Here is a 25,138-nt window from a genome sequence, read left to right as displayed (position 1 = left end):
TGGAAGAAAGATGGTTTCAAAGTAAAAGTATGTGGAATACGGATGGTTTCAAAGTAAAAGTATGTGGAAGACGGATGGTTTCAAAGTAAAAGTATGTAGAAGACAGTTTGTTTCAAAGTAAAAGTATGTGGAAGATGGATGGTTTCAAAGTAAAACTACGTGGACTATAAGCCGCATCTGTATATAAGCCGCATCCTCTCTATTTTTAAAAAACTAATTAAAAAAAGATATACAAGCTGCACCTGTATATAAGCCGCATCCGCTCTATTTAAAAAAAAAGATATGCAAGCCGCAGATATTTATGTTGTCAGATTAGATATTTACTACATGTACAGAAGGATTTTGAACTGTAAATGATGTACATGTTTGTACCTAAATAGATCCTTTCCTAACAGTGTCTTTGAACACGGCAGCAACTTTGCTGATTAAAACGGGACAGAACCAAGAGAAAATAACCAGAATTTATTGATCTATTTATCTGCGGTGGAAGAAAAATCCACAGAATAGCTGCACCTTTGTATAAGCCGCATGGTTCAAAACCTATGCAAAAAGTAGCAGCTTATAGTCCAGAAAATACGGTATGTGGAATACGGATGGTTTCAAAGTAAAAGTATGTGGAATACGGATGGTTTCAAAGTAAAAGTATCTCTTTAAAAGTATGTTGAAGACAGATGGTTTCAAAGTAAAATAATATTTTACTTTTTAAATTTGTGGAAGACAGATGGTTTCAAAGTAAAAGTATGTGGAAGACAGATGGTTTCAAAGTAAAACTACACTGTGTTCCAAATTATTATGCAAATGATATTTTTCTCAGATTTTCCTAAATAGTCGATGCAAATGACAGTCAGCATAATTTTCAAGTCATCAACCATTAGTTTAATGAATTCGAATGTTATTGAACAAACCTCCCAATGATAACAGAATTTTTCAAAAATAAAAAACTTAAAATGCACTGTTCCAAATTATTACGCACAACAGTTTTATAACATTTTATAGGTTGTTATGAACTGAAATGCTCATCTTTAGAATTTACAGCATTAGGAGGTCATATTTACTGAAATCAAAAGCTATTTCAATCAAAAACATCTTAACAGGTCAAGTTACATTTTAACATAGGACCCTTTATTTGATAGCAGCTTCACAATTCTTGCATCCATTGACCTTGTGAGTTTTTGGAGAGTTTCTGCTTGAATTTCTTTGCAGGATGTCAGAATAGCCTCCCAGAGCTGCTGTTTGGATGTGAACTGCCTGGGGAGGATGGGGGCCACACCATGAGTTTCTCTCCTTTTATGCCCATAGCAGCCAATGATGCAGAGGTATTCCTTGCAGCATGAGATGGTGCATTGTCATGCATGAAGATGATTTTGCTACGGAAAGCACGGTTCTTCTTTTTGTACCATGGAAGAAAGTGGTCAGTCAGAAACTCCACATACTTTACAGATGTCATTTTCACACCTTCAGGGACCCTAAAGGGGCCAACCAGCTCTCTCCCCATGATTCCGGCCCAAAACATGACTCCGCCACCTCCTTGCTGACGTCGCAGCCTTGTTGGGACATGGTGGCCGTCCACCAACCATCCACTACTCCATCCATCTGGACCATCCAAGGTTGCACGGCACTCATCAGTGAACAAGACTGTTTGAAAATTAGTCTTCATGTATTCCTGGGCCCACTGCAGCCGTTTCTGCTTGTGAGCGTTGTTTAGGGGTGGCCGAATAGAGGGTTTACGCATAACTGCAAGACTCTGGAGGATCCTACACCTTGATGTTCGTGGGACTCCAGAGGCACCAGCAGCTTCAAATATCTGTTTGCTACTTTGTAATGGCATTTTAGCAGCTGCTCTCTTAATCCGATGTTTTTGTCTGGCAGAAACCTTCCTCGTTGTGCCTTTATCTGCACGAACCCGTGTGTGCTCTGAATCAGCCACAAATCTCTTTACAGTACGATGATCAAGTTTTCGTGAAATATCTAAGGTCTTCATACCTTGTCCAAGGCATTGAACTATTTCACGCTTTTCGACAGCAGAGAGATCCTTTTTCTTTCCCATGTTGCTTGGAAATGGTCATCTGCTTAATAATGTGGAACGCCCTTCTTAAGTAGTTTTTCCTTAATTGGGCTCACCGGGCAGACTAATTATCACAGTTGTCTGAGATTGATTTCAGTGATCCAAAGAGCTCTGACACACAATACCATCCATGAGTTTAATTGAAAAACAAAAAATGTAATCTTTATGACACTTAAATACAATTTGCATAATAATTTGGAACGCGGTGTATGTGGAAGACAGGTGGTTTCAAAGTAAAACTATGTGAAAGACGGATGGTCTCAAAGTAAAAGTATGTGGTTTGATGGTTTCAAAGTAAAAGTATGTTTTACTTTGCCCCAGAGCGCCGAGGCCCTAGGACGGTGTGGCGCTCTCTCCTTCTCATCAGCCTCATGTCCCTCCACCTTTCAGGAGCTGCTGAACTCTCTTCAGAGGGAACCCGAGGAAACAAAGCGGCGGCTGAGCGAAGCCTTCCGGCAGCTGACGGTGCTGAAGGTGAACGAGAAGAAGCTGGAGCGCCGGTACACCACCCTGCTGGAGCAGGAGCAGCACCTCCGGCGGGGGAACGAGCGGCTCAGGGACGAGAGCGCCGACATGCAGGCCTCCGTCATCCAGAGGATGGGCTACCTCCAGAGATACAAGGTAACCCCTCCGTCACTTTACCTCCCTCCATCCTCACCTTGATGTCTTTTATCTAACTGTTAACTGTAAGATGTTAGGAGACAGGTTTTGAATGCTTTCGTTTTATCGCAACTGGATTATTGTTTTGTAGTTTGGTCAAATACTTCAGTTAAGAATGTGAAGAAATTACAAGTGGCACAAAATAAAGCTGCACATTGTGCTCTATTGTGTCCTTATAGATCTAATGTGTCCAGCATGCATAATAATCTAAGCTGGTTATCTATAAGACAAAGGTCTACTTGTACTTTGTTAAATTTTCTGAGGAGTCTACTGTTGACACGATCTCCGAAACAACTGTATGGCAGATTATATTATCATTTTATCACCATGGTTACAGTACAATCACATCAGAAAGGAGGTTCATACTACCAAGGGTGGGAACAGGTTTGATACAGAGAACTTTTTCTACAGAGCCATGGTTGGCTGGAACTCTATACCAGTTCATATTTCTCATGTAGGTAGCAAAGATTTGTTTAAGATTCAGTTAAAACAATATATTTTAAAATGTAATGAATGATTATGATTTGACATTTCGAAGGAACAGAATGAAGTTTGAATAGAATTACAGCTAGTGTAAACCCTATCACAATAAAGGTGAAAAGTGGTCAAGAATTCTAAGATAAGGTCATTTCAGGCAGGTATTGTTTATGAAGGTGTTTTATTTGATTTCATTTCTATATATTTATGTCTGAGAATGATGGTGATTTAGTTCTCCTCTGTGTTGGTTGTGACTAAGGGAGTTGTGTCTATTATTGTTTTGTTCGTCATGTCTAATGTATGTCTGTTATGTATTGAGTGTTCATTTGTGTGTTGTGTGTATGTCGGACCCCAGGAAGAATAGCTAATGCTGTTGCTAATGCTAATGGGGGATCCTAAATAAAACAAAGAAACAAACAAACTGTTTCCTCTCCAGGAAATGGCGGCGTACAAGATGGCGGCCCTGCAGAAGGCCCTGGATGACAGCGTGCCGTCGTCGGACCTGGAGAGGGCCAACCAGCAGTACACGGAGCTGACGGCCCGATACAGGGACGTGCTGCAGAGGGACGGCCGCCTCCTGCAGAGAACCAGCAACCTGGAGCATCTGGAGGTACCAACCTTTACCCTTTACCCATCCCACCTCCGGGTCACGACACGCACATCAGACACGCATCTGCAGGGAAACGCTTAACAGCTGGCTGGAGCTCCTTCAGCAGCTGCAGCGACCTCTGCCAAGGTCGTTCCACAGCATCTCCGCGGGCTGGAGGTCTGGACTTAAATTCTCTTAAATTCCTTTTTAATGTCTTAAATCTAAATCCAAGGGTCTTAAAGGGGACCTATTATGGCATTTAATGTCTATCTTAAACAGGCCTTGAATGTCTTAAAAACAAGCTTTTGATTGTTTTTTCTATATAAATTAGAAATTCAGCCTTGTCTTTATCTTTACCGTTTCTAACCTCCTTCTCTATGAGGGATTCTGAGTCGGCGGGGCTATGATAATGAGGCATGTGCTGATCGGCTGCCTGAATGACGCGATACACCGCTATGAAAAAATGTCGGAAGCTCGGCCGGCGGAGTTAAGCCTGATTTATAGTTCTGCGTCAAATTGACGCAGACCCTACGCCGTAGGCTCTGCGTTGGTGTAACGCGGAACCATAAATCAGCCTTTACATCGTGTCATGCATGCGATGCGAGCGTCAGCGACAAAATCAATTCCATTGTTTTATTTTCTATTGGACTGTCCTAACTGGCCGCAGTGACGATGCACAGCGCGACGCGGCGCGCCGGTTTGAGCTGAACATTTGTCGGACGCCCTGCTTCTATTTCTTCCTGTCGCTTGCGTTGAAAGCCAGTTGAAAGCGCTGTAGGAAACGGTCACGGATGAGGAACGGCTGAGTTAGTTGAAATGAGAAGTTATCTCTATGATACCTCCTCATTTCACTACAAAAACCTCAATAAAGTGGCAGCTGCTGGAGGGAAATGGACAGAGAGCGTTCGATGTCACGCAGTGCGACGCGATAGTTGGACGCTCGCATGCAGTTACACGGTTTTATAGTTGTGGGTGTGGTTTCACACATCGGAGGCCAAACCTCTGCTCCTGTCGTGACGTCATGACAGGAGCACAATCTGAACAGCTAGTGGAAACCACATCACACTGGACGGCTCATCCGGGCGGCTGTACAGACACTGCAGAATTTGGTTGCTTTCCTCCTTCTCTGAGTTGGCAGGTTGAGGGGAGACCACTTTATATATGTTAAAGCAAGAAAAAAACTGTTTTTCATAATAGGTCCACTTTAATTTTTTAATCTTAATTTTAGAGGGAATTTATCCAGTCATCATCAAAGTTTATTTAATCGTTTTGAGGATAATCTCCTGTGTAGGTTCTGAATTTGTGTTGCCAGGTTGGGCGGGTTTCAGCTCAATTGGGCTGAAAAATACCGCACTGGGCGCTTTGATAAAGTTTGGGCTGCTTTTCCTGGTTTTTACAAAATATTTAGGAGAAATTATTAACATAAAAGTTTCCATTATGGCAGAGAAAAGTAGAAACTTACACAATAAACTCACTGATATTTTATTTGCTTTAACCAGCACTAATGGCCCAGAACCAGCTCTGGAACCAGTTTGGTGGAAAAGGGTTATAGGTGAGCAGGGGCTCCAGGTCTCGTGGAAGGATTTTTGAGAACCATCCTGTAGGAATCGTAACTTTTAAAGCTGGTCAAATTTGGTCAAATATGGATGTCTGCAACGTTTTCTTGTCCGTTGGACGACGTCCCTACGATGGACTCGCCAACAGTTGCAGTGACGTCAGGCCTTCAGCTTTTCCCTGTTCCTCTTCACCTCTCTAAGGATTCTGCCCCGTCTTTTTGGGGTCACCTTGGCTGTACGTCGTCTTCCAGTAGGATTAACCGCAGAACTGAAGTGATGTTCCTTTTCTTTGTTGTTGTTGTTTCTCTCAGAGAGAAAACGAGTCCCTGCGAGGGCAGATCTCGTACGTGAACAAGGAGCTGGAGATTGCCAAGGAGAAGCTGCACACTCTGGAGCAGGCGTGGGAGGACGCCGGCTCGGCGGGTAAGAACACAACGCTCTCATCTCAAAGTTTGTTTCAACAGAAGAAGAAGAAGAAGGTCTGACCTTACAGAATAACAATGTTTAATTTGGGGATTATCGTCTTGGATCTCTCCCGGATGGTGGGGTTTTTCCTTTCTGACCAGGGAGGGAATCTGGCGCGGCGAAGGCCGGCGAGGCGTCAGTCGGCGGCGAAACGGTATCCGTGGCGCGGAGGATCACCACGCTGGAGATGAAGGAGCTGAACGAGAGGCAGCGAGCCGAACACGCCCACAAGATGTACGAGCACCTGAAGAGCTCCCTCCGACAGGCGGATGAGCGTAACGCCGAGCTGGAGGCCAAATTCTCCCAGGTAGGAGATCGTTAACGTCTCCGGCTTAAAAACAAACATACTAAACAGTATATACTCAAAAATTATACTTCAGGGCACACTTTTGAGTAAATATCAGTAGTATGCATTAATTCGGACGTACTATTCAGAGCACACACGGCACTTCCTGCCGTTGGGAGGGGGAATTGTCACCATGGTAACAACTTCCCTTTTATCCTGGCCAAAACAAGATGACATTATATAATAATTATATACGAATATTATAATATAAATATTATAAAATAATATTATTATACTTAATATTAAACTTATGACATATACATATCTGCGCAGCACTTAGCAACCAAACACCGCTGCATTGCATTGTGGGAAGTTTCTGCTTAGCTAGTTTCCATCAATCCACACTAATACATTTCTCCGGAATGAGTATGGATAGCGCATACTATTGAGTACGTACTAATGTTTCAGACGCACTAAAAAATCTCACATACTGTTTTTGCTACTCATCAGGGTGGAAGGATGCAATTTCAGACGCAGCTAAATATTTTTTTTGTTGATCAAATGTTTTTATTTATATTTCATTTTTTTAAATATAAACGGTGGCATCCACAATGATGTCAAACAAACATTATACACATATTTTCACCCCCTTCCAAACCCACCCCTCGGACCTAAGCATTCGATGACAACAATTAATGATTTAATAATAAGGAAAACACAAAAATAAAAAACAAACAAACAAAAAAAAAAAGGTCAAAGGCAAAACATAATATCAAAAACGTAGTCTATATCAATTTTAAATACATCTTTCAAGTTTGGCTTTAATTTGATCTGGTGCCATATACCAAAATAAAATATTTTGTTGTTTTGCATTATGGATTCGGGCTGTAGATATTTCCAGATAGATAATATCAAGAAAAGTCAAAAACATCAAGAAAAGTTCTTATAAACAAATATATTTATGTGATTGTGGAAACCCAGAGCAGCTTTTTTAGATTATTCAGAGCCCAAATGGAAGGACATTAAATTTTATTTGTCACCGCTTGGGTTTTTACAAGCGCCGAAAAGCGGCGAGTAGCTCAGGCGCCTGACTGATCCGTCACGTCGTTGGCTTTTTTTTTTTTTTATTTATTTTATTTATTTTCACATTTTTGAAAGAAGAAAAGAAAAAAATATAATGGAATGCATTTAGAGTAAATAAAAAAAGTAATAAAAAAACCAAACAACAATATAAAAGAAAATGTGCTGGAGAGGTGAGAAACCTGAGAGGGATTATATCTATGATACGCTTCAGACAGTAAAACATAAAATACTTTAGAGAAAAAAAAACTAATAAAGAGTATATTATTATATTTTTTTATTATGTAGTATATAATAAATAATACTTAAAATAGACATCATAAAAAATATGATAAAAAGAGCAGACTGTAGCATAAACCAAAACAAAGAGCTTCTGGATATATAGTATATACAATGTACAGTTTACTTGTATGTACATGTAGAGACAGACACACAAGCTACTGGGTCAGCAGCTGTTTACATCTCAGCTAGGAGTTGGTTTTTTAATCTTTTTTTGAAAGCAAGGAGGTACGGAGAGCTAGGTTCAAGGTTCGAGAAATTATTCCACAGGGCGACCCCTTTGAAAATATATATATATATATATATATATATTTTATATATATATTTTATATATATATATTTTATATGTATATATATCTTTGTTTTTAAGAACTTTTCTTGAAGTTTTTTACTTTTCTTCAAGTATATTGTTATACCATTGATGTCTATTGCTCTCTATTATATATTGTAGTATTATAGTAAAGTAATGATAATGTAATACTATGCATTATAATTACTTCTATTATTACATACATACACAGTAGCACAACTAAATGCTGGGTGTTTGTTTTGTTTTATTTTGTTTGCTTTGATTTGTTTTGATTTTGACTATATTTATATATACACATAATTGAGTATTATATCACTATATTGAATAGTTATTAAAGTAGGTGTTTTATAAGTAAGCTAATTGAAACTCGTCTTGTTATATGTAAGAATGTGTGTAAGATTCAGGGATAGGACTCGATAAGTGGTTACTTCAATCCTACTCTGTTTCGACCATGTTGGTGGATCCGGGATGTTTGAAAAAAAATTCTCAAATCAAAATAAAATAAAATATACTAAAGTACTAAAGTATACTAAAGAATTTTGTAAATAAAAATAGGGATTTGCATTTTATTGATATTTCTAATCTTGAGTTTCCTGGCTCCTGCTTTCCCCCCAAGTTGACCAGGATGAACGCCGAGGCCCAGAAGGTGGAGCGGGATCTCCGGGACCAGCTGGCGGCGAGCGTCAGCAGAGCCGTGAGCGACGCCGACAGATCCAGGATCGCAGAGCTGGAGAAGGTGGAGGCCGAGCTCCGCGTGGAGGTGTCCAAGTACGTCAATTCAATCCAATTGTCAATTCAATTTTACTTACATAGCGTCTATTACAACAGAAGTTTTCTCTAGGATCTTTCCAGAGACCCAGAACATGATCCCTTACATAAACATAACATAAACAATGGAAGGTAAAAACGTAAAAACGTCTGAGAGCATCCTGCTTCACATCCATCATTCATCCTCTCATCGTCATAAAAAACTGCAGGAGCAAAGATGTTGTTGAAGCCATAAAATGAGCTGTTTTATTTGCAGGGAGGAGAATTTAACTTGGGCAGGAATCAAAACAAACATCGTTATTGGAGTCATGACTGTTATCAATCTTTCAACAGATTAATTCTTCTTCCTTTTTTCTTTTATTACCCGTTAATGCTAAAAATCTGCACCAGGCACGGTGCCTCAGTGCGGATTATCAGACATCTGCTGCTTTCTGGAAAAAAAATATTTTTTAATTGGTTTTAAATTGTGGGAAGAAGTAGATTAGGCTTTTTATGAGGTTGCTATGGAAACGTGAGTAAAGATCCGTCCCAGCCTCCACCACAGTTCCTGGATCACCGGGAGTCCCTCGCAGCACCGGGCCCACGCGAATGCAGGACACAATGATTGATTGATTGATTGATTGATTTGATTTGATTTGTATTCTTCCCCTCCAGACTTCAGGAGGTGTCTGACGTGGCCGTGACCCAGGTGTCGGCCTTACAGGCCCGGCACAAGTCCAGAGATGAGGAAGTGGAAGCTTTGAGGAGGCAGATACTGGACTACCAGGTAAAAAGGGGATTGTTTTCGGGGGGGGTGATTGTCGTCAGTGACCAAGGACGACCCAGGACGAGTGCGGCGGGCCGAATTCTCCCAGACGTCACCAGACACGGACCAGTTCTTTATGATCTTTGGTCCCTTTTGGCCGATACCAAAACTAGCCTCTTCGTCTGACCCGTACAACACATGTCAAAACCCAAGTTTGTTGTGGTTCGTGAACCCACACACACACATTTGGTCCAGTTAGCGCTGCTGGGTTCAGTTAGCGCTGCTGGGTTCAGTTAGCACCACTGGGGCCCAGTTAGCACCACTTGGGCAAGTTAGCACCACTGGGGGCAAGTTAGCGCCACTGGGGATTGGTTAGCAACGCTGGGGCTAGTTAGCACCACTGGGCCCAGTTAGCACCGCTGGGGATTGGTTAGCAGTGCTGGGGCCAAGTTACCGCCGCAGAAGCCAGTTAGCACAGCTGGGGCCAGTTAGCACTGCTGGGACCCAGTTCACACCACTTGGTCCAGTCAGTGCTAACTGAGCCTAGTTAGCGACCCTGGGCTCAGTTAGCGCTAACTGGGCCCAATGTGTAGCTGAAATGGAAAGTCATATTTTCACCGGCTCCACTGAATAAAATGACGATACAGTCCTGATCCTTAAGGAGTTTGTTAACAGTTTACTCGGTGTTGATGATGTGTGGAGCAAGTTGAGCTACGATCAAAGAGCGCTGCGTTACAGCAGTGATTTATGGGTAACCCGGCTTACCGCCCCGCATCTCCTTTCCTCAGTCACAGTCGGATGAGAAGGCCCTCATCGCGAAGCTCCACCAGCATGTCGTGGCCCTGCAGCTCAGCGAGGCGGCGGCTCTGGCGAGGCTGGAGTCCTGCGGCTCCCGGATCCAGCAGCTGGAGGCCTACAAGCTCCGCGCCGAGCAGCGTCTGGACGCCAGCGAGCGCTCGCTGTTCCTGGCCCGGCAGGAGGGCCGGAACCGCTCGCTGCACCTGCGGCAGAGCATCCAGGCGCTGCGCCGGCAGTTCGCCGGGGCGCTGCCGCTGCCCCAGCAGGAGAAGTTCTCCACGGCCATGCTGACGCTGCAGGAGGAGAAGGTGAGGGCCCAGGAGGAGAGGAGGAACGCCGAGGAGCAGAGGAGGTCGGCGGAGGGCAAGGCCGGCGAGCTGCAGCTGAAGCTGCGAGGCCTCCAGGAGCTGGTGGCCACGCTGAAGGACGTGAGAGGAGCCCAGAAGGTCAGATTCTAAATCGATTCTCATATTAATTACTAAAAATCGATTTGTATCGATTTGTAAAGATTTTTTTCATCATCACATTACAACTTTTGGTATTTTTTTGTTTATGCCTAAAAAAGGAATGTTTTGTTGGACACGAGAATAACTGGTGCCATGTTTTTTGCCTTTAAATATGTTTAAAGGTATGAAAACATGAAAGTTTTCAGTTATAATTGCATAAATTGTCTATATTTCATTACTACATTACTGTCTTGGGGTTACATTTGCATAAAATGTTTAAAAACCAAATCCTCAAAAATTAAAAACGGAAATAGACCGAAAATGGAAAAAAATGTAAACGGAATGTGGGAAAAAATGAAACCGTCCTCAGTTTGCTACAGTTTGCTACGTATTAGGGTCAGGCAGGAGAAAAATGAAATAATATTTTAGTGGAGGAATATTTTTTTTTCATTATGCACTTTGAGAAAAAAGTCAAAATGTCGAGAAAAAAGTCGAAATGTTGAGAAAAAAGGCAAAATGTCGAGAAAAAAGGCAAAATGTCGAGAAAAAAGTCAAAATGTCGAGATTAATGTTGAAGTATAATTTCGAGAAAAAAGTCGAAATGTTGAGAAAAAAGTCAAAATTTCGTGAATAAAGTTGAAATGTTGAGGAAAAAAGGCGAAATTTTGGCTTTATTCTTGAAATTGTATTTCAACATTAATCTCGACATTTCGACTTTTTTCTCGACATTTCAACTTTTTTCTCGAAGTGCACAATAAAAAAAAATCTTCCCCTCTCAAATATTTTTTCTCCTGCATGGCTCTAATACTGTTCCATAGTTTGCTTCCCTGGATCTGTTTGGTAATTCTGCCCCTCAGATGTTTCTGAAAGCAGTTCTATCAGCATTCTGGGAGGTGATTGGTCCTTACAGCATCATAAGCTGCCAATACTTGCTGTTGAATCTCAATATAATACTTGTATTAATATGTTGCATAATTACATTAATATAATTCATGCAACAGCTGAAAAAACTGTTTTAATAACACTAACCCAAATTGATGTCAGAATCGGATCGAATCAAAGCGTGATACTCGATTCTGAATCTTAAGAATCGGAATCGAATCGATTCTTGACATTTGAATCGATCCCCAGCCCTATCCTCCATAAACGTCTGAACTTTAATGTCCTATAAAACAGGTAATGGAGTGGCACAAGAAGATGGAGGAGGCTCGTCTGCAGGAGCTGAGGAAAGGGAGGGAGCTGGGGGTCCAGAAGGAGGAGATCTCGTACCTGAAGAGGCTGGTGGAGGAGCAGGACCAGGCGGTCCGCTCGCTGGAGGAGGACATCGTGCAGCTCAACACGGTCAGACCACTTTACTAGAACTGCTTTTAAACTCTTGAACACAGATGTTTTGGAGAAGTCTCCAAAAACTTCCCACGCAAACTTCGAATGTTGCTCCACTTGTGTGTGTTTGGACTTATTTTCCATTTACCTGTAGCTGAGGTATCACATCACAATATTCACAGAATATACACTTTAAAGTTAAAGGTTAAAGTCGGTCCTTGGTTGGATACGGGTTGCAAAGTTAGACAATGTTAGACAATTAATTATGTAGCGCTGCAAGCAACCATCATCCAGATGTCAACGTTTTTAGCGTAAACCCAATTTTCTAATCCATATCATAATCGACTTATAATCAAATGTTGGAATACAACGTTGTTCCAACCTCACACTAACTTCAGGTGTCCGCTATCAGTGACAATGATGAACCAATCAGAGAAAAGGATGTAGTACGACGATACTTCCTCCACTTTTTATTGGTGGATTTGTGGAAGACGACTGATTTAAAATATGAAAGTATTTTTCTGTTTTATATTCTATTCTGTACATACTTCTCATTATATTCTATTATATTACCTATTATATTATTATATTCTGTACATACTTCTCATACTTCTCATTCAAACAAATGGTGAAGTGTATCCAAACCTTTGGTCTGTACTGTATATCCTTAACTTTACTTTCCAACATGAAGAAATAAAAAGTTTATGTATTTTTGTTGTCTGCATTAAGACTTTTTAAGCACAACTGTCTCTTAGAAACGTCTTCTCTGTGTTGCATGAAGCTCCAGGAGGAGCGGCAGCTGGCCTGGGACCAGCGGGAGGTGGAGCTGGAGCGTCAGCTGGATCGTTACGAGAAGCACCAGAAGGAGGTTCTCAACAACGCCGAAAAGGTGGAGCTTTGCTTATTCTCTGTAAACAAGAAAATAAAATAAGATGGCAGAAAGCGAGGCGTGCCGCCACCCTGCCGCTAATGTAGTGTTGCTTCTGTCAGCCTGTTTCAACTTTAGTTCCAGTCTAGTCTTTGTCTATATATAGTCTATATATATATATGTATATGTATATATGTATATGTATATATATATATATATATATATATATATATATATATATATATATATATATATATATATATATATATATATATATATATATATATATATATATATATATATATATATATATATATATATCTTATTGTTACCTTATAGACTGAAGAATACATTCATTCCAGATACACAAGACTCTAATTTCAGTTTACAACATATTTATTTTTCCGCATTTCTCCTCGTCTTTTTCTTTTTCGACGAAACATTGGGTTTTCTTTTCCACGTCTACGTAGGAAAGTGGATCCAAAGATCTAAAGACTAAACTGGTTTAAAGACAAAACCAGAGGAAACTACTGAAAATATTAATATTAGTATATTAAGGATATTTGTTAGAACATTTCGTCTCGTTTTGGTCAACGAACATGAAGACACATTTTAGCAGAGTTTTTATTTTATTTGTTTTTATTCCTCTACGATATTGCATTATATATTATATATTATGTTGTTATCGTCACATGACCAGCATTTTCGTTGCGTCTCGTTTTCCTCAGGTGATAAAGGTTCGTTTACGACGATATTTAGTCATATTTTCCTTGATAAAAGCAACTTTACTCTAAAGTCTTTTGTGTTTGATGGTTCCAGCTGGAGGACGGGGCAGGACTCCTCCCAGACCCGGCGCTGCCTCTGTCTCACCAGCTAGAGTCGGCCCTGGCTCGGATCAGGGATCACGCCCGCTCCGCGGCGGACACTCAGGCCACCTGCAGGACTCTGGACGAGGCAGGTTTTTCATAGCATCAACCCGGCGGGTTATAATCGTCTGACTTCATCTTGAAAAGCTTGTTGGTCTCTCGGACATTGTGCTGAACTGGTTCAAATCGTACATCAGAGGGAGGAAGTTCTATGTTAGACTAGGAGGCCATATGTCTGAGAAATGTGACAAGTACTATGGAGTTGCACAAGGAAGTTGCCTATGTCCATTACTGTTTTCCCTTTACATGTTACCTCTGGGTGATATTATCAGAGAACACAATGTAGGTTTCCATAGCTATGCGGATGATACACAACAGTACATATCTGCAGAACCAAATGATACAGCAGCTACAAACGAGTAATAACTTCCTGAAACTAAATGAGAACAAAACTGAAATTCTAATTATCGGCCTCAAAACAAAAAAAGAAACATTGGTACAAAACTATGGAACACACTGCCCAAAAACAGCAGGGAAGCCGAGTCGGTAGATATCTTCAAAAGACAACTTAAAACCTATCTCTTCACTCAAGCATTTAAGCATGAGATATCCGGGTGACTAACCGCGCCTTAGTTGCCACTTTGCTTTTATTCTATACCAGGGGTCGGCAACCCGCGGCTCTAGAGCCGCATGCGGCTCTTTAGCGCCGCCCTAGTGGCTCCTGGAGCTTTTTCAAAAAGGTTTGACCTTTTATTTCCTTTTTTTTCTTCTTTTTTTCCTTTTTTTTCTTTTTTTACTTTTTTTCTCTTTTTCTTTTTTTCTTTTTTCTTCTTTTTTCTTCTTTTGTTCTTTTTTCTTCCCTTTTCCTTTCCTTTTTAAACTCGACATTTCGACTTTTTTCAGTAAATTTTTACTATTTCCTCGACATTTTTACTTTTTTCTCGACATTTTGACTTTTTTCTCAAAATTGTACTTCAACATTAATGTCGACATTTCAACCTTTTTTTCTCAAAATTTCGACTTTTTTCTCGACATTTCGACTTTTTTCTCGACATTTCAACTTTTTTCTCTAAGTGCATAATGAAAAAAAAATCTTCCCCCATTTATAACTAATATAGATACATGAAGCATGTGTTGCCTTCATTCTAAGGCTTATACAAGACTTTTCATTTTTTGCGGCTCCAGACATATTTGTTTTTTGTGTTTTTGGTCCAATATGGCTCTTTCAACATTTTGGGTGTCCGACCCCTGCTCTATACCATTGATTTTTACTGTCATTACTTTTATACTTTTATCCTTTTATTTCCTACATTGCTTTTATTCTATATCATTGCAACTAAATGTTTCTATATGATCATCTTTATCTCTTATTCTTATTTGTTGTTATTTTTATCTTTCTATTTTTCATTTGTATACAAATAAAGTTTATTATTATTATTATATTATTATTATCCGTCACTTCCTTCGATCCGCAGAGGCTGAAGGAGAAGGAAGCGGCTCTGAGGAAGGCGGAGCAGCACATCGTGTCCAGGGACCGGGTGATCAACGAGCTGCGTCTCCGGCTCCCCGCCGCCGCCGACCGGGAGCGGCTGCTGGCGGATCTCAGCGAGCTGGAAGACGGCCGGCCCGACTCCCGGCCAGCCCTCGGCCTGGCGCACCAGACCATCCAGGACCTGCAGGCCCGGCTCGACAAAAAGGAGGAGGTGCTGAAGAAATACCAGCAGCAGGTGGCCAGAGCCAGACAGGTACGTTTGGTTTCCTCCGAACCACCAAACATCTCAACCCCGGTCTCATCTGTCCACGAGACGTTGCTCCAGAAGTCTGAACCAGTTTCAGGTTTCTGCACCGGCTGTTTCACCAGTCAGGTGCTGTTGGACGCGACTTTGTCTCCCAGAAGCAGATAGCTGGAACAATATTTTCGTAAGAGGTTGTGAGAGGCCACGTCCAGCTTTTTTTAAACTCTCAGAACTTTAAATTGTTTGGTAAATGAATTTATAACCCTTTCCAACCTGATCTGCAGCATTGCTTATATCCAGGGTGGCTGCAGGTCCTTAAAAAGTCTTAAATGTTGCTAAAATAAGGCCTTTAAATGTCTTAATTTGTCTTAAATCTCAATCCAACGGTCTTAATTTTAGAGGGAATGTAACAAGTCATCATTAAAAAGTTTATTTCATCGTTTTGAGGAGAATCTCCTGCAGAGGTTCTAAATCTGTGTTGCCAGGTTGGGCAAGTTTCTACCCAATTGGGGTGAAAATATATATATATTTGGGCTGCTTTTCCTGGTTTTTAATAAATATTTAGGAGAAATTATTAACAAAAATGTTTCCATTATGGCAGAGAAAAGTAGAAACTTACACAATAAACTCAAATACTTAATTTGCTTTAATCTACTCAATTTAATTGTGGTCTTTGTTTGGAGCCTGAACTTTTTTTGGCTATTTAGTGTGTTGTGAAGCTTGAGAATTTATTACACATTTGATAGTTTACGGTTTTAACATAGAAAAAGTCTGATTGGGGCTGGTTTTTCATTATTTCGGTGGGTTTTACGTCACGCTTGGGCTGGAACCTGTCAGATCTGGCAACCTCGACCTCAGCGCTGGATTTCTAAGTGGTGAAAATGGTGTTAAAAAGTCAACAAATACCAGATGCAGGTGGCCAAAGCCAGACTGGTACGAGGCGTTTGGTTTCCTCCAAACCACCAAACATCTCAACTTGGGTCTCATCTGTCCTGGAGACGTTGCTCCAGAAGTCTCGTAGTTTCTTCAGATGCAGTTTTGTGAAAACATGCTCTGAACCAGTTTCAGGTTCCTGGACCGACTGTTTCACCTGTCAGGTGCTGTTGATGCGACTTTGTCTCCCAGAAGCAGAAAGGTGGAACAATATTTTCGTAAGAGGTTGTGAGAGGCCACGTCCAGCTTTTTTTAAACCCTCAGAACTTTAAATTCTTCAGTAATTGACTTTATAACCATTTTGAAACTGATCTGCAGCATTGCAGGGTGGCCGCAGGTCCTTTAAAAAGTCTTAAATGTTGCTAAAATAAGGCCTTTAAATGTCTTAATTTGTCTTAAATCTCAATCCAAGGGTCTTAATTTTAGAGGGTATGTATCCAGTCATCATTAAAAAGTTTATTTCATCGTTTTGAGGAGAATCTCCTGCGGAGGTTCTATATCTGTGTTGCCAGGTTAAGCAAGTTTAATACACAATACACTCACTGATATTTTATTTAATCTACTCAATTTAATTGTAGTCTTTGTTTGGAGCCTGAACTCTTTCGGGCTATTTAGTGGTGTTGTGGGCATTTGATTTGAGTTGGTTTTTCATTATTTTGGTGGGTTTTACAACGCTTTTGGGCAGGAACCTGTCAGATCTGGCAACCTCAGCGCTGGCTTTCTTAGTGACTTAATGTCTTTTTGGTCTTACATTTTGTTTGAAAATGGTGTTAAAAAGTCTTACCCAAATCATCTGAGGTTATTGATGCCAAATACTGAGACCCACTACGATCCGGTGACCATAACTATGTTTTTGCACAAAAAAAAACCAAACAAATAGTATTATAGGAACTTAGGAAGCGATGCAAACTTGTGCACATAACTGTGTTTCTTTGTTTTGTCTTCTCTTTTATTTATTGAACTGCATATTGTTGTTTACAGGATCAAGAGGAAGCGATAAAGCGCCACCAGGAGGAGCTGAGGTTGCTGCATCAGAAGCTGGACGCGCAGTCGGACCGAACGCTGGACAGCTTCAAGCAGACAGCCATGGTAACCATGACAACGCCGCTCAGGTTCAAAGACCCGCCTCTCGGCGCCGAAGCGAGCTGCAGCGATTAGGAGACGCGTCTCTTCTGAGTCCGTCAGACCCACCGGTTAAGGCTTCAGGAGATGCTTTTCCTGGCCAACCGGAGCAAAATAAAATACTTTAAAGGAGCTTGAGGCCGGATTGTGGCAAGATTTATGAAAAAAATCTGTATACATTTTAAGTTTTCTAGTAATAATGTCAGATGAAGCGTTCCAAACCCAAAAGAATGAGCCCTCTAGTGTATCTCTCCTTTGCCTTGAACAGGCTGTGTGCTGCAAAATGTGCTGCAATTCGGTCCCGAATTTCCCGCGCTGTCCTGCAGATGTGACGTCACATGACGCTGCATGTGCGTTCTCCCCGTGCCGGCTTCACTGTTGGCTGCAGTACCCCCAACGGCCGTCGTGGTGAAGGGTGGCGCTAGAGAGTAAATGGCAAAAATTAGCATCCGTTAATATTTGGTCCAGAAGTAGAGTTTCACTTCCTCGCCAGAATCTTCCTGGAGGTTTAAGGGTTGTTCGTCGTCTTGTTAACTAGTTCTGTTTTTGTCAGCACTGTTTCAATTTTAGTTTTAGTCTAGTCTTTAAGTCGAGCTATCGTTTTAGTTTTTATTAGTTTTAGTCACGTTCATTCTCCTTTTAGTCATGTCAAGTTTCAGTCAACTAAAAGTCTGATCATTTTATTCTTATTTTAGTCAGAATGGTCAATTTTAGTCTAGTTTTAGTCAAAGATTGTATTTATCCAAACCCATTTTACAATTCAAACAAGGTTATATATTATAGACTCAAGAATACATTCATTCCAGATACAGAAGACTCTATTTTGAGTTTACAACATATTTATTTTTCCGCTTTTCTCCCCATCTTTTTCTTTTTCGACGACACATTGGGTTTTCTTTTCCACGTTTATGTAGGAAAGTGTATCCAAAGATGGATCTTCTTCTTCTTCTCCCAGCCCCAGAGCAGATCCCCGCGTTTCTCTATGTAACTTAGTTTTTAATTGACGTGAACCTAGAGCTCTGTGTTAACGGCATCAGCCTCTAACTCTGCAGCTGCATCTTCTGGATCTGATTCCCCGCTGCAGCGACTGGGATTGAGGACTGACGTCACCCAGCAGAACTAAACCAGAGGAAACTACTGAAAACATGGACATTAAGGATCTTTGTTGGAACATTTCGTCTCGAAAATGAAGACACATTTTATCAGAGTTTTTATTTTGTAGTCTACATTTTAGTCTTGTTTTTACGGAAGAGTATTAGGGCCATGCAGCAGAAAAAATATTTGAGAGGGGAAGATTTTTTTTTATTGTGCACTTATGAATAGATGATATAGAATAATGTTGAAATACAATTTCGAGAAAAAAGTCGAAATGTCGAGAATAATGTTGAGATACAATTTCGAGAAAAAAGTTGAAATGTCGAGATTAATGTTGAAATACAATTTCAAGAATAAAGTCGATATTTTGCGAATAAAGTCAAAATTTACAGAATAAAGTCGAAATTTTGAGAATAAAGTTGAGATACATTTCAACTTTTTTCTCGAAATTGTACTTCAACATTAATCTTGACATTTCGACTTTTTTCTCGACATTTTGACTTTTTTCTCGAAGCGCATAATGAAAAAAAAATCTTCCTCCTCCAAAATATTATTTTTATTTTTCTCCTGCCTGGCCCTAATACTCTTCAGTACGTTTTTATTCCTCTACGATAATGCATTATATAAGGTTCGTTGACGCTGATATTTAGTCATAATTTTCGATGACGAAAGCAACTTTACTGTTAATGGTTCCGTCCCCTTCTCTCCGCTCAGGAGCTGCTGAAGAAGCCGAGCATCCGGGTTCCGACCTCCAAGCACCTGGAGCGGCTGGCGGAGATGGAGCAGGTGGTGGCCGAGCAGGACGCGTCGCTCGGCTCCGTCGCAGAGAAGCTGAGGCTGACCGCCGCCGACCTGGAGGGACAGAGGGTTGCCACGGAAACGCAGGCCCACAAGCACGCCGACGACATGGCAAAGTGATTCCTCCCTTCACTTGTCTTTTATTTAATTTTTTTAATTTGTTTTTGACGCAGTCGTCAACTCTGGAGCTTGAATTAAATCATTTAATTTAGTTGTGCGAGTGTTAAATTATTACCAGTAAGAAAAGGTCTGAGGGAGGTATTAGTGGACGACGAGCCGGCATCAGAATCTTAACGCCGTCGTGTTGTAAATGTTACAAATCCAGCAGCAACGTGGCCTTAAACCCAAGCTGACGGCGCACTCAGCCGGGATTACCGCTACTTTGTTGGAAAGCCATCTGGGTCAAGCCTTTCCACCTTAAATGACCCTGGAGCTCGTGGATTCTCTAGAATATATATATATCTATGTTTAAATTAAAAAAAAAGGTGTTTATTTTAGGTAAAAACAACAGGGATGTAGGAAAGTACGCAGCACAGTTCAGCAGCTTCGACCTCTGACCCCTGCAGCTCTAAGACACGACTGAAACACCTCGACCTCCTCCGGAGGTTTGACATCTCGCTTTATAAACATCCTCATCTTCGTTCCGTTGCTATCGGAGACAGTTGTGAAGGGTTGGATCTGTTTGATTCTGCTGAGTCCGTCGCGTCAGACTTCTAAGAATAAGACGATTATGGCGGACCGACGGTTCAGAAGGCAAGGCAAGTTTATTTATATAGCACAATTCAACACAAGGGAATTCAAAGTGCTTTACATCAACATTAAAAGCAGCAAGACATAATTAAACAGTAAATAACAAATAAAATGAAATAAAATTATGAGAAAAGAAGGTAAAAAAATAAAAACACAATTTGCTGAAAACTAAGGCAGTAGAGTACAGCAGGTACACATCTCATTTGCGGTTTCCAGAAAGTATTTAATTTAAGAGTACGCTTTAATAACAAATAAAATGAAAAAATAAGGGCAGTAGAGTACAGCAGATAAGTATTTCATTTAGGAGTACGCTTCAGTAAACAGTAGAAGAAGAATCAGAAGGAGGAATTAAAGTAAATTGGGTTTCGAGGGGTTAACGGAAATCAGATTAAAGAGGGTTTTTCACAAGTTCAATAGTGCAGCGGCATGAAGGAATCTCAGCCACGAGAGGAACCCCTGAATGGATGAACGAGGGGTTCAAATGCAGCACAACACTGGCAGGTTTTAGGGGGCAGAGTCATTTATTACCAGATTTTAGGGGGCGGAGTCACTTATTACCAGGTTTTAGGGGGCGGAGTCACTTATTACCAGGTTTTAGGGGGAGTCTGGCTTTTGCATGTTTTGGGTCACGTTTGCATAATTTAGAAAGTGTAGTCTAATGCTTGCTGGTTTAAGGGAGCGGAGTCAAGACATTTGCTGGTGGGAATCGTCCACCATCTTTCTTCCAGGTTGAGTCTCATGTAGAACTTGAATTTGTTCCTCGACTGACCGAAAGTGAGTCAATCTCCAGTTGTAGAGAACATGTTAAACGGTATATTCTGGTATATATGAGGCTATCATTTTAACTGACATGGTGGGTGTGTCCCTGTTGGCCTCCCGATGTCTTCCCTTATGAAGAAAAGGAGGTTTACAAACCGTTCTTCAGAAAACCAGTCGCCCACGTGACCCGATGCCTGGTCCATTGTTTTATACAGTCTTTGGTTTTAGGGGGTGGAGTCAGACACTGGCAGGTTTTAGGCGGTGGAGTCAAACAATGGTAGGTTTTAGGGGTGGAGTCAAACAATGGTAGGTTTTGGGGGTGGAGTCAGACACTGGTAGGTTTTAGGGGTGGAGTCAAACAATGGTAGGTTTTGGGGGTGGAGTCAGACACTGGTAGGTTTTAGGGGGTGGAGTCAGACACTGGCTGGTTTTAGGGGGAGGAGTCAGACACTGGCAGGTTTTAGGGGGTGGAGTCCGACACTGGCTGGTTTTAGGGGGTGGAGTCAAACACTGGCAGGTTTTAGGGGGTGGAGTCAAACACTGGCTGGTTTTAGGGGGTGGAGTCAGACACTGGCAGGTTTTAGGGGTGGAGTCAGACACTGGTAGGTTTTAGGGGGTGGAGTCAGACACATAATGGTTTTAGGGGTGGAGTCAAACACTGGCAGGTTTTAGGGGTGGAGTCAAACACTGGCTGGTTTTAGGGGGTGGAGTCAGACACTGGCAGGTTTTAGGGGGTGGAGTCAGACACATAATGGTTTTAGGGGTGGAGTCAAACACTGGCTGGTTTTAGGGGGTGGAGTCAGACACATAATGGTTTTAGGGGTGGAGTCAAACACTGGCTGGTTTTAGGGGGAGGAGTCAGACACTGGCAGGTTTTAGGGGGTGGAGTCAGACACATAATGGTTTTAGGGGGTGGAGTCAGACACTTAATGGTTTTAGGGGGTGGAGTCAGACACTTAATGGTTTTAGGGGGTGGAGTCAGACATAATGGTTTTAGGGGGTGGAGTCAGACACTGGCAGGTTTTAGGGGGTGGAGTAAGACACTGGCAGGTTTTAGGGGGTGGAGTCAGACATAATGGTTTTAGGGGGTGGAGTCAAACACTGGCAGGTTTTAGGGGGTGGAGTAAGACACTGGCAGGTTTTAGGGGGTGGAGTCAGACATAATGGTTTTAGGGGGTGGAGTCAGACACTGGCAGGTTTTAGGGGGTGGAGTCAGACGCTTAATGGTTTTAGGGGGTGGAGTCAGACACTTAATGGTTTTAGGGGGTGGAGTCAGACACTGGCAGGTTTTAGGGGGTGGAGTCAAACACTGGCTGGTTTTAGGGGGTGGAGTCAAACACTGGCTGGTTTTAGGGGGTGGAGTCAGACACTTAATGGTTTTAGGGGGTGGAGTCAGACACTTAATGGTTTTAGGGGGTGGAGTCAGACACTTAATGGTTTTAGGGGGAGGAGTCAGACACTTGCAGGTTTTAGGGGGAGGAGTCAGACACTGGCAGGTTTTAGGGGGAGGAGTCAGACACATAATGGTTTTAGGGGGAGGAGTCAGACACTGGCAGGTTTTAGGGGTGGAGTCAGACACTGACAGGTTTTAGAGGTGGCATCTAAACTGCAGCTCTGAAACTGACGGTTGTGTTGCAGGCTGGAGGAGAGCTACGTCGCTCGGCTGAAAGCTGTGACTGGAGACACGGAGGACCAGCAGAACCGGGTGGCCCAGATGGAGAAGGAGATGAACCACCTCCGGACGGAGCTGGAGGCCCAGAAGGAGGCCAACGTTCGCTCCCCCAGCAACACCATGAAGAACCTGGTGGAGCGACTGAAAGCGCAGCTCAGCCAGAAGGAGAAGCAGCTCAAGGTTTCACTCACTTCTCTTTATTTTCAAATAAAGTCACAGCGAAGCAGCTTCACGCAGAGGATGGGTCCATTTATGGATGATCCAGTTCAGTCCAGATTCATATAACAGTCCAACTGAATTGAATCTCCACTTTGGTTCAATCCCCCATCCCGAGCAAGGTCGAGGTGACAGTGTAAAGTTAAAAAGAAAAGAAAGATTTTTTTTTTTTTTTTTTTTTTTTTTAAACAAACCTCCAGTAGTACCAGACTGGTTGGAGGGATGACCAGCACAAAGAGAAGAAGAATGATCACATTTACCTGCAAAACCAGCAGGGAAACAGCCCAGTGCATCATGGGAAGTCCTCCAGCAGGCCTGATGTATAGAAACTAGTTTTGGGGCATCTGTCCGTCCGTCCGTCCGTCCATCTATATATCTAAGACGGACAAGTGCTCCAATATACAGGTATCATAAAAATATGTAAATACTGAATAGCAATCAACTTGATTATTATTAATTTCCGTAAACGTAACAGAAGTAGGGAGAGCATAAATAAATGAATACAAAATGTAAAATAAATTATTAAAATGTAAATACTGTGGCGGACACAATTACGGACCTCGCACCCATCAGGACTGCAGGGAAGGGGGCGTGGTCACAAGTGTTTATTGGTTGCTTAGCAACGCATGTTTGTTTGCTGTTAGTTGTCAACTGTCAGTTGAGTTGTCAGTTGGATTCCGCTGTCACGGAATAAAGACGTGTTTTACCAACCTCTGGAGTCGAGCCTCATCCTGCCACAATACATTATTATTCTTAATACCTCTCATATATTTATGGATGTGTTACTTGGTGTCAGTTTTAAGGGGTTTGAACGTGACGTGACGTGTGACTCCCCTGCGTCTCCTCAGGCTCTCAGCAAGGCTCTGCTGGAGATGCGGGCCGAGATGACGTCAGCGGCGGAGCAGCAGGTTCTGGCCGGCGCCGCGCAGCGGGAGGAGAGTCTCAACGTGCAGCTGCTGGTGGACCGGCGCACCAGGGAGCTCCAGGTGAGGCGACGCCGGCAGGTGCGGCTCACGCGAGGCCTGGTTCCCCCACCGCTGACGGCAAAGTCGCGGAAACTCATTTATTATTGTGATAAAACAGGAGATTGGTGTGAAAGATTATATCAGAGGATGATTTTTGACTTCCATCCTCCGATGTGCTGACATCACCGGACCGGTACCACCTGCGGGCGCTGCACAAGCTCACCTTTTTAATTAACGTTAACTGGGAATGCTGAAATCTAGTCGTGCTGCTTAGGTTGCCATGGTAACGGTGAACTGAATGGTAAATGAAAGCAGCGCTTTCGATTTTTTAAATTATCATTCATTTTTATAGTTAACGAAAACTGGAACTTGCAATAAATAAGAATAATAGAATATATAATAATAGAAATATAAACTATTTTTTATAAAACAAAACCAAAAAAAAAACTAGAATAAACTTCCATAACAGATGCGATATCTCCTGTAAGAGATCCTGATTTATCTTTGGATATGTTTTGTTTGGGCCTCCTACCACTTGAGGGAGTGGTGCCACTCTCCATTTTTATGAACGTCAAAGGTTATAATCAAGGTGATGAATGAACTCAGGTGTTGCTGAGTAGGAAACAAACAGTGTTTTGTACGTGTGGTATTGTTGTAAATGAAAAGGAAATATTCGTGTGTTTTTTGGAGTAAAGAATTGAAACGCAGAACTGGACAGTGTGGACACATTTTGTTAAACTGGAAACAAAGTGCGAGTAGAATAAAGTTACTCAATGGAAACAGTTTTGGACATTTGCATTTATTGCATGCGTCACAACAAATAAAACCGGCAACCGGTGGTGACTTTTTTTAGTATGCAAAAAGGACATCTCCTATTTTCATTGTATGCTGCAACCAACTGTTTTGGATGTGGGTTTCCATGGAAACCTGCACCACCTGTACATGCAGACAGTAAAGCATCCCCTCATGGTAGCGTGCACACCTCCACCTGCGCTCATGTTAGCAGACGCAGAGCGAAGCGGCTGGTCGTGGAGCAAGAAAATATCAGATCGTTAGGTTTTATGAGGTGGATAAGTGTTAATAACGTTGTTCTGATTGGGTGTGGATGTATCTTAAGACTCAGCTTCAAATACAAGAGGATCATGGGAGATAGAGAGACATGGGTAAACCATGATGAGTGTTGGTTTATCACCTGAACTGCCGGAGACTGACGTACTTCTTCTCTTCAGGCCCAGGTACAAGAGCTGAGCGACGACCTCCAAGCGTCAAAGGAGTCGGCCAAAGCATCCAGGAGCCGGGAGGTCGCCCTGAAGGAGGAGCTGGACGCCCTGAACCGGGACACCCAGAGGTGGCAGAAGACCCAGAAGCGGCTGCAGGCTGAGAAGGACGAGAGGGAGCAGGAGGTCCGGGAGCTCCGGCAGCAAGTGAGGCGGCTCACCAGCGCCGTGCAGGTTCGTCTCCGGGCGCTGAAACCCACACCCGCGATGTTGTTTTAAAACCGGTTCGGTTCT

At 42.1% G+C, this 25,138-nt stretch overlaps 1 protein-coding gene across 7 annotated transcripts in view; it reads left to right on the top strand.

Annotated features, from left to right (window-relative positions):
* The window catches only part of cep290 (centrosomal protein 290), a 66,890-nt gene that overhangs the window by 27,224 nt on the left and 14,528 nt on the right, over positions 1–25,138 (top strand). For all 7 annotated transcript variants that reach the window (XM_061720908.1, XM_061720906.1, XM_061720905.1 and 4 more), the window contains 16 exons: positions 2,456–2,686; positions 3,639–3,812; positions 5,659–5,770; positions 5,914–6,119; positions 8,384–8,535; positions 9,190–9,301; positions 10,069–10,524; positions 11,701–11,865; positions 12,629–12,736; positions 13,535–13,669; positions 15,057–15,326; positions 17,232–17,339; positions 19,182–19,381; positions 22,413–22,626; positions 23,511–23,648; positions 24,857–25,078. In XM_061720908.1, coding sequence (XP_061576892.1) covers positions 2,456–2,686; positions 3,639–3,812; positions 5,659–5,770; positions 5,914–6,119; positions 8,384–8,535; positions 9,190–9,301; positions 10,069–10,524; positions 11,701–11,865; positions 12,629–12,736; positions 13,535–13,669; positions 15,057–15,326; positions 17,232–17,339; positions 19,182–19,381; positions 22,413–22,626; positions 23,511–23,648; positions 24,857–25,078 — 3,003 coding nt within the window. The remainder of the gene's footprint in view (positions 1–2,455; positions 2,687–3,638; positions 3,813–5,658; positions 5,771–5,913; positions 6,120–8,383; positions 8,536–9,189; positions 9,302–10,068; positions 10,525–11,700; positions 11,866–12,628; positions 12,737–13,534; positions 13,670–15,056; positions 15,327–17,231; positions 17,340–19,181; positions 19,382–22,412; positions 22,627–23,510; positions 23,649–24,856; positions 25,079–25,138) is intronic.

Source organism: Cololabis saira, chromosome 5 (assembly GCF_033807715.1).
Source record: "Cololabis saira isolate AMF1-May2022 chromosome 5, fColSai1.1, whole genome shotgun sequence".
NCBI lineage: Eukaryota > Metazoa > Chordata > Actinopteri > Beloniformes > Belonidae > Cololabis > Cololabis saira.
This window is presented reverse-complemented; position numbering and strand designations above follow the sequence as displayed.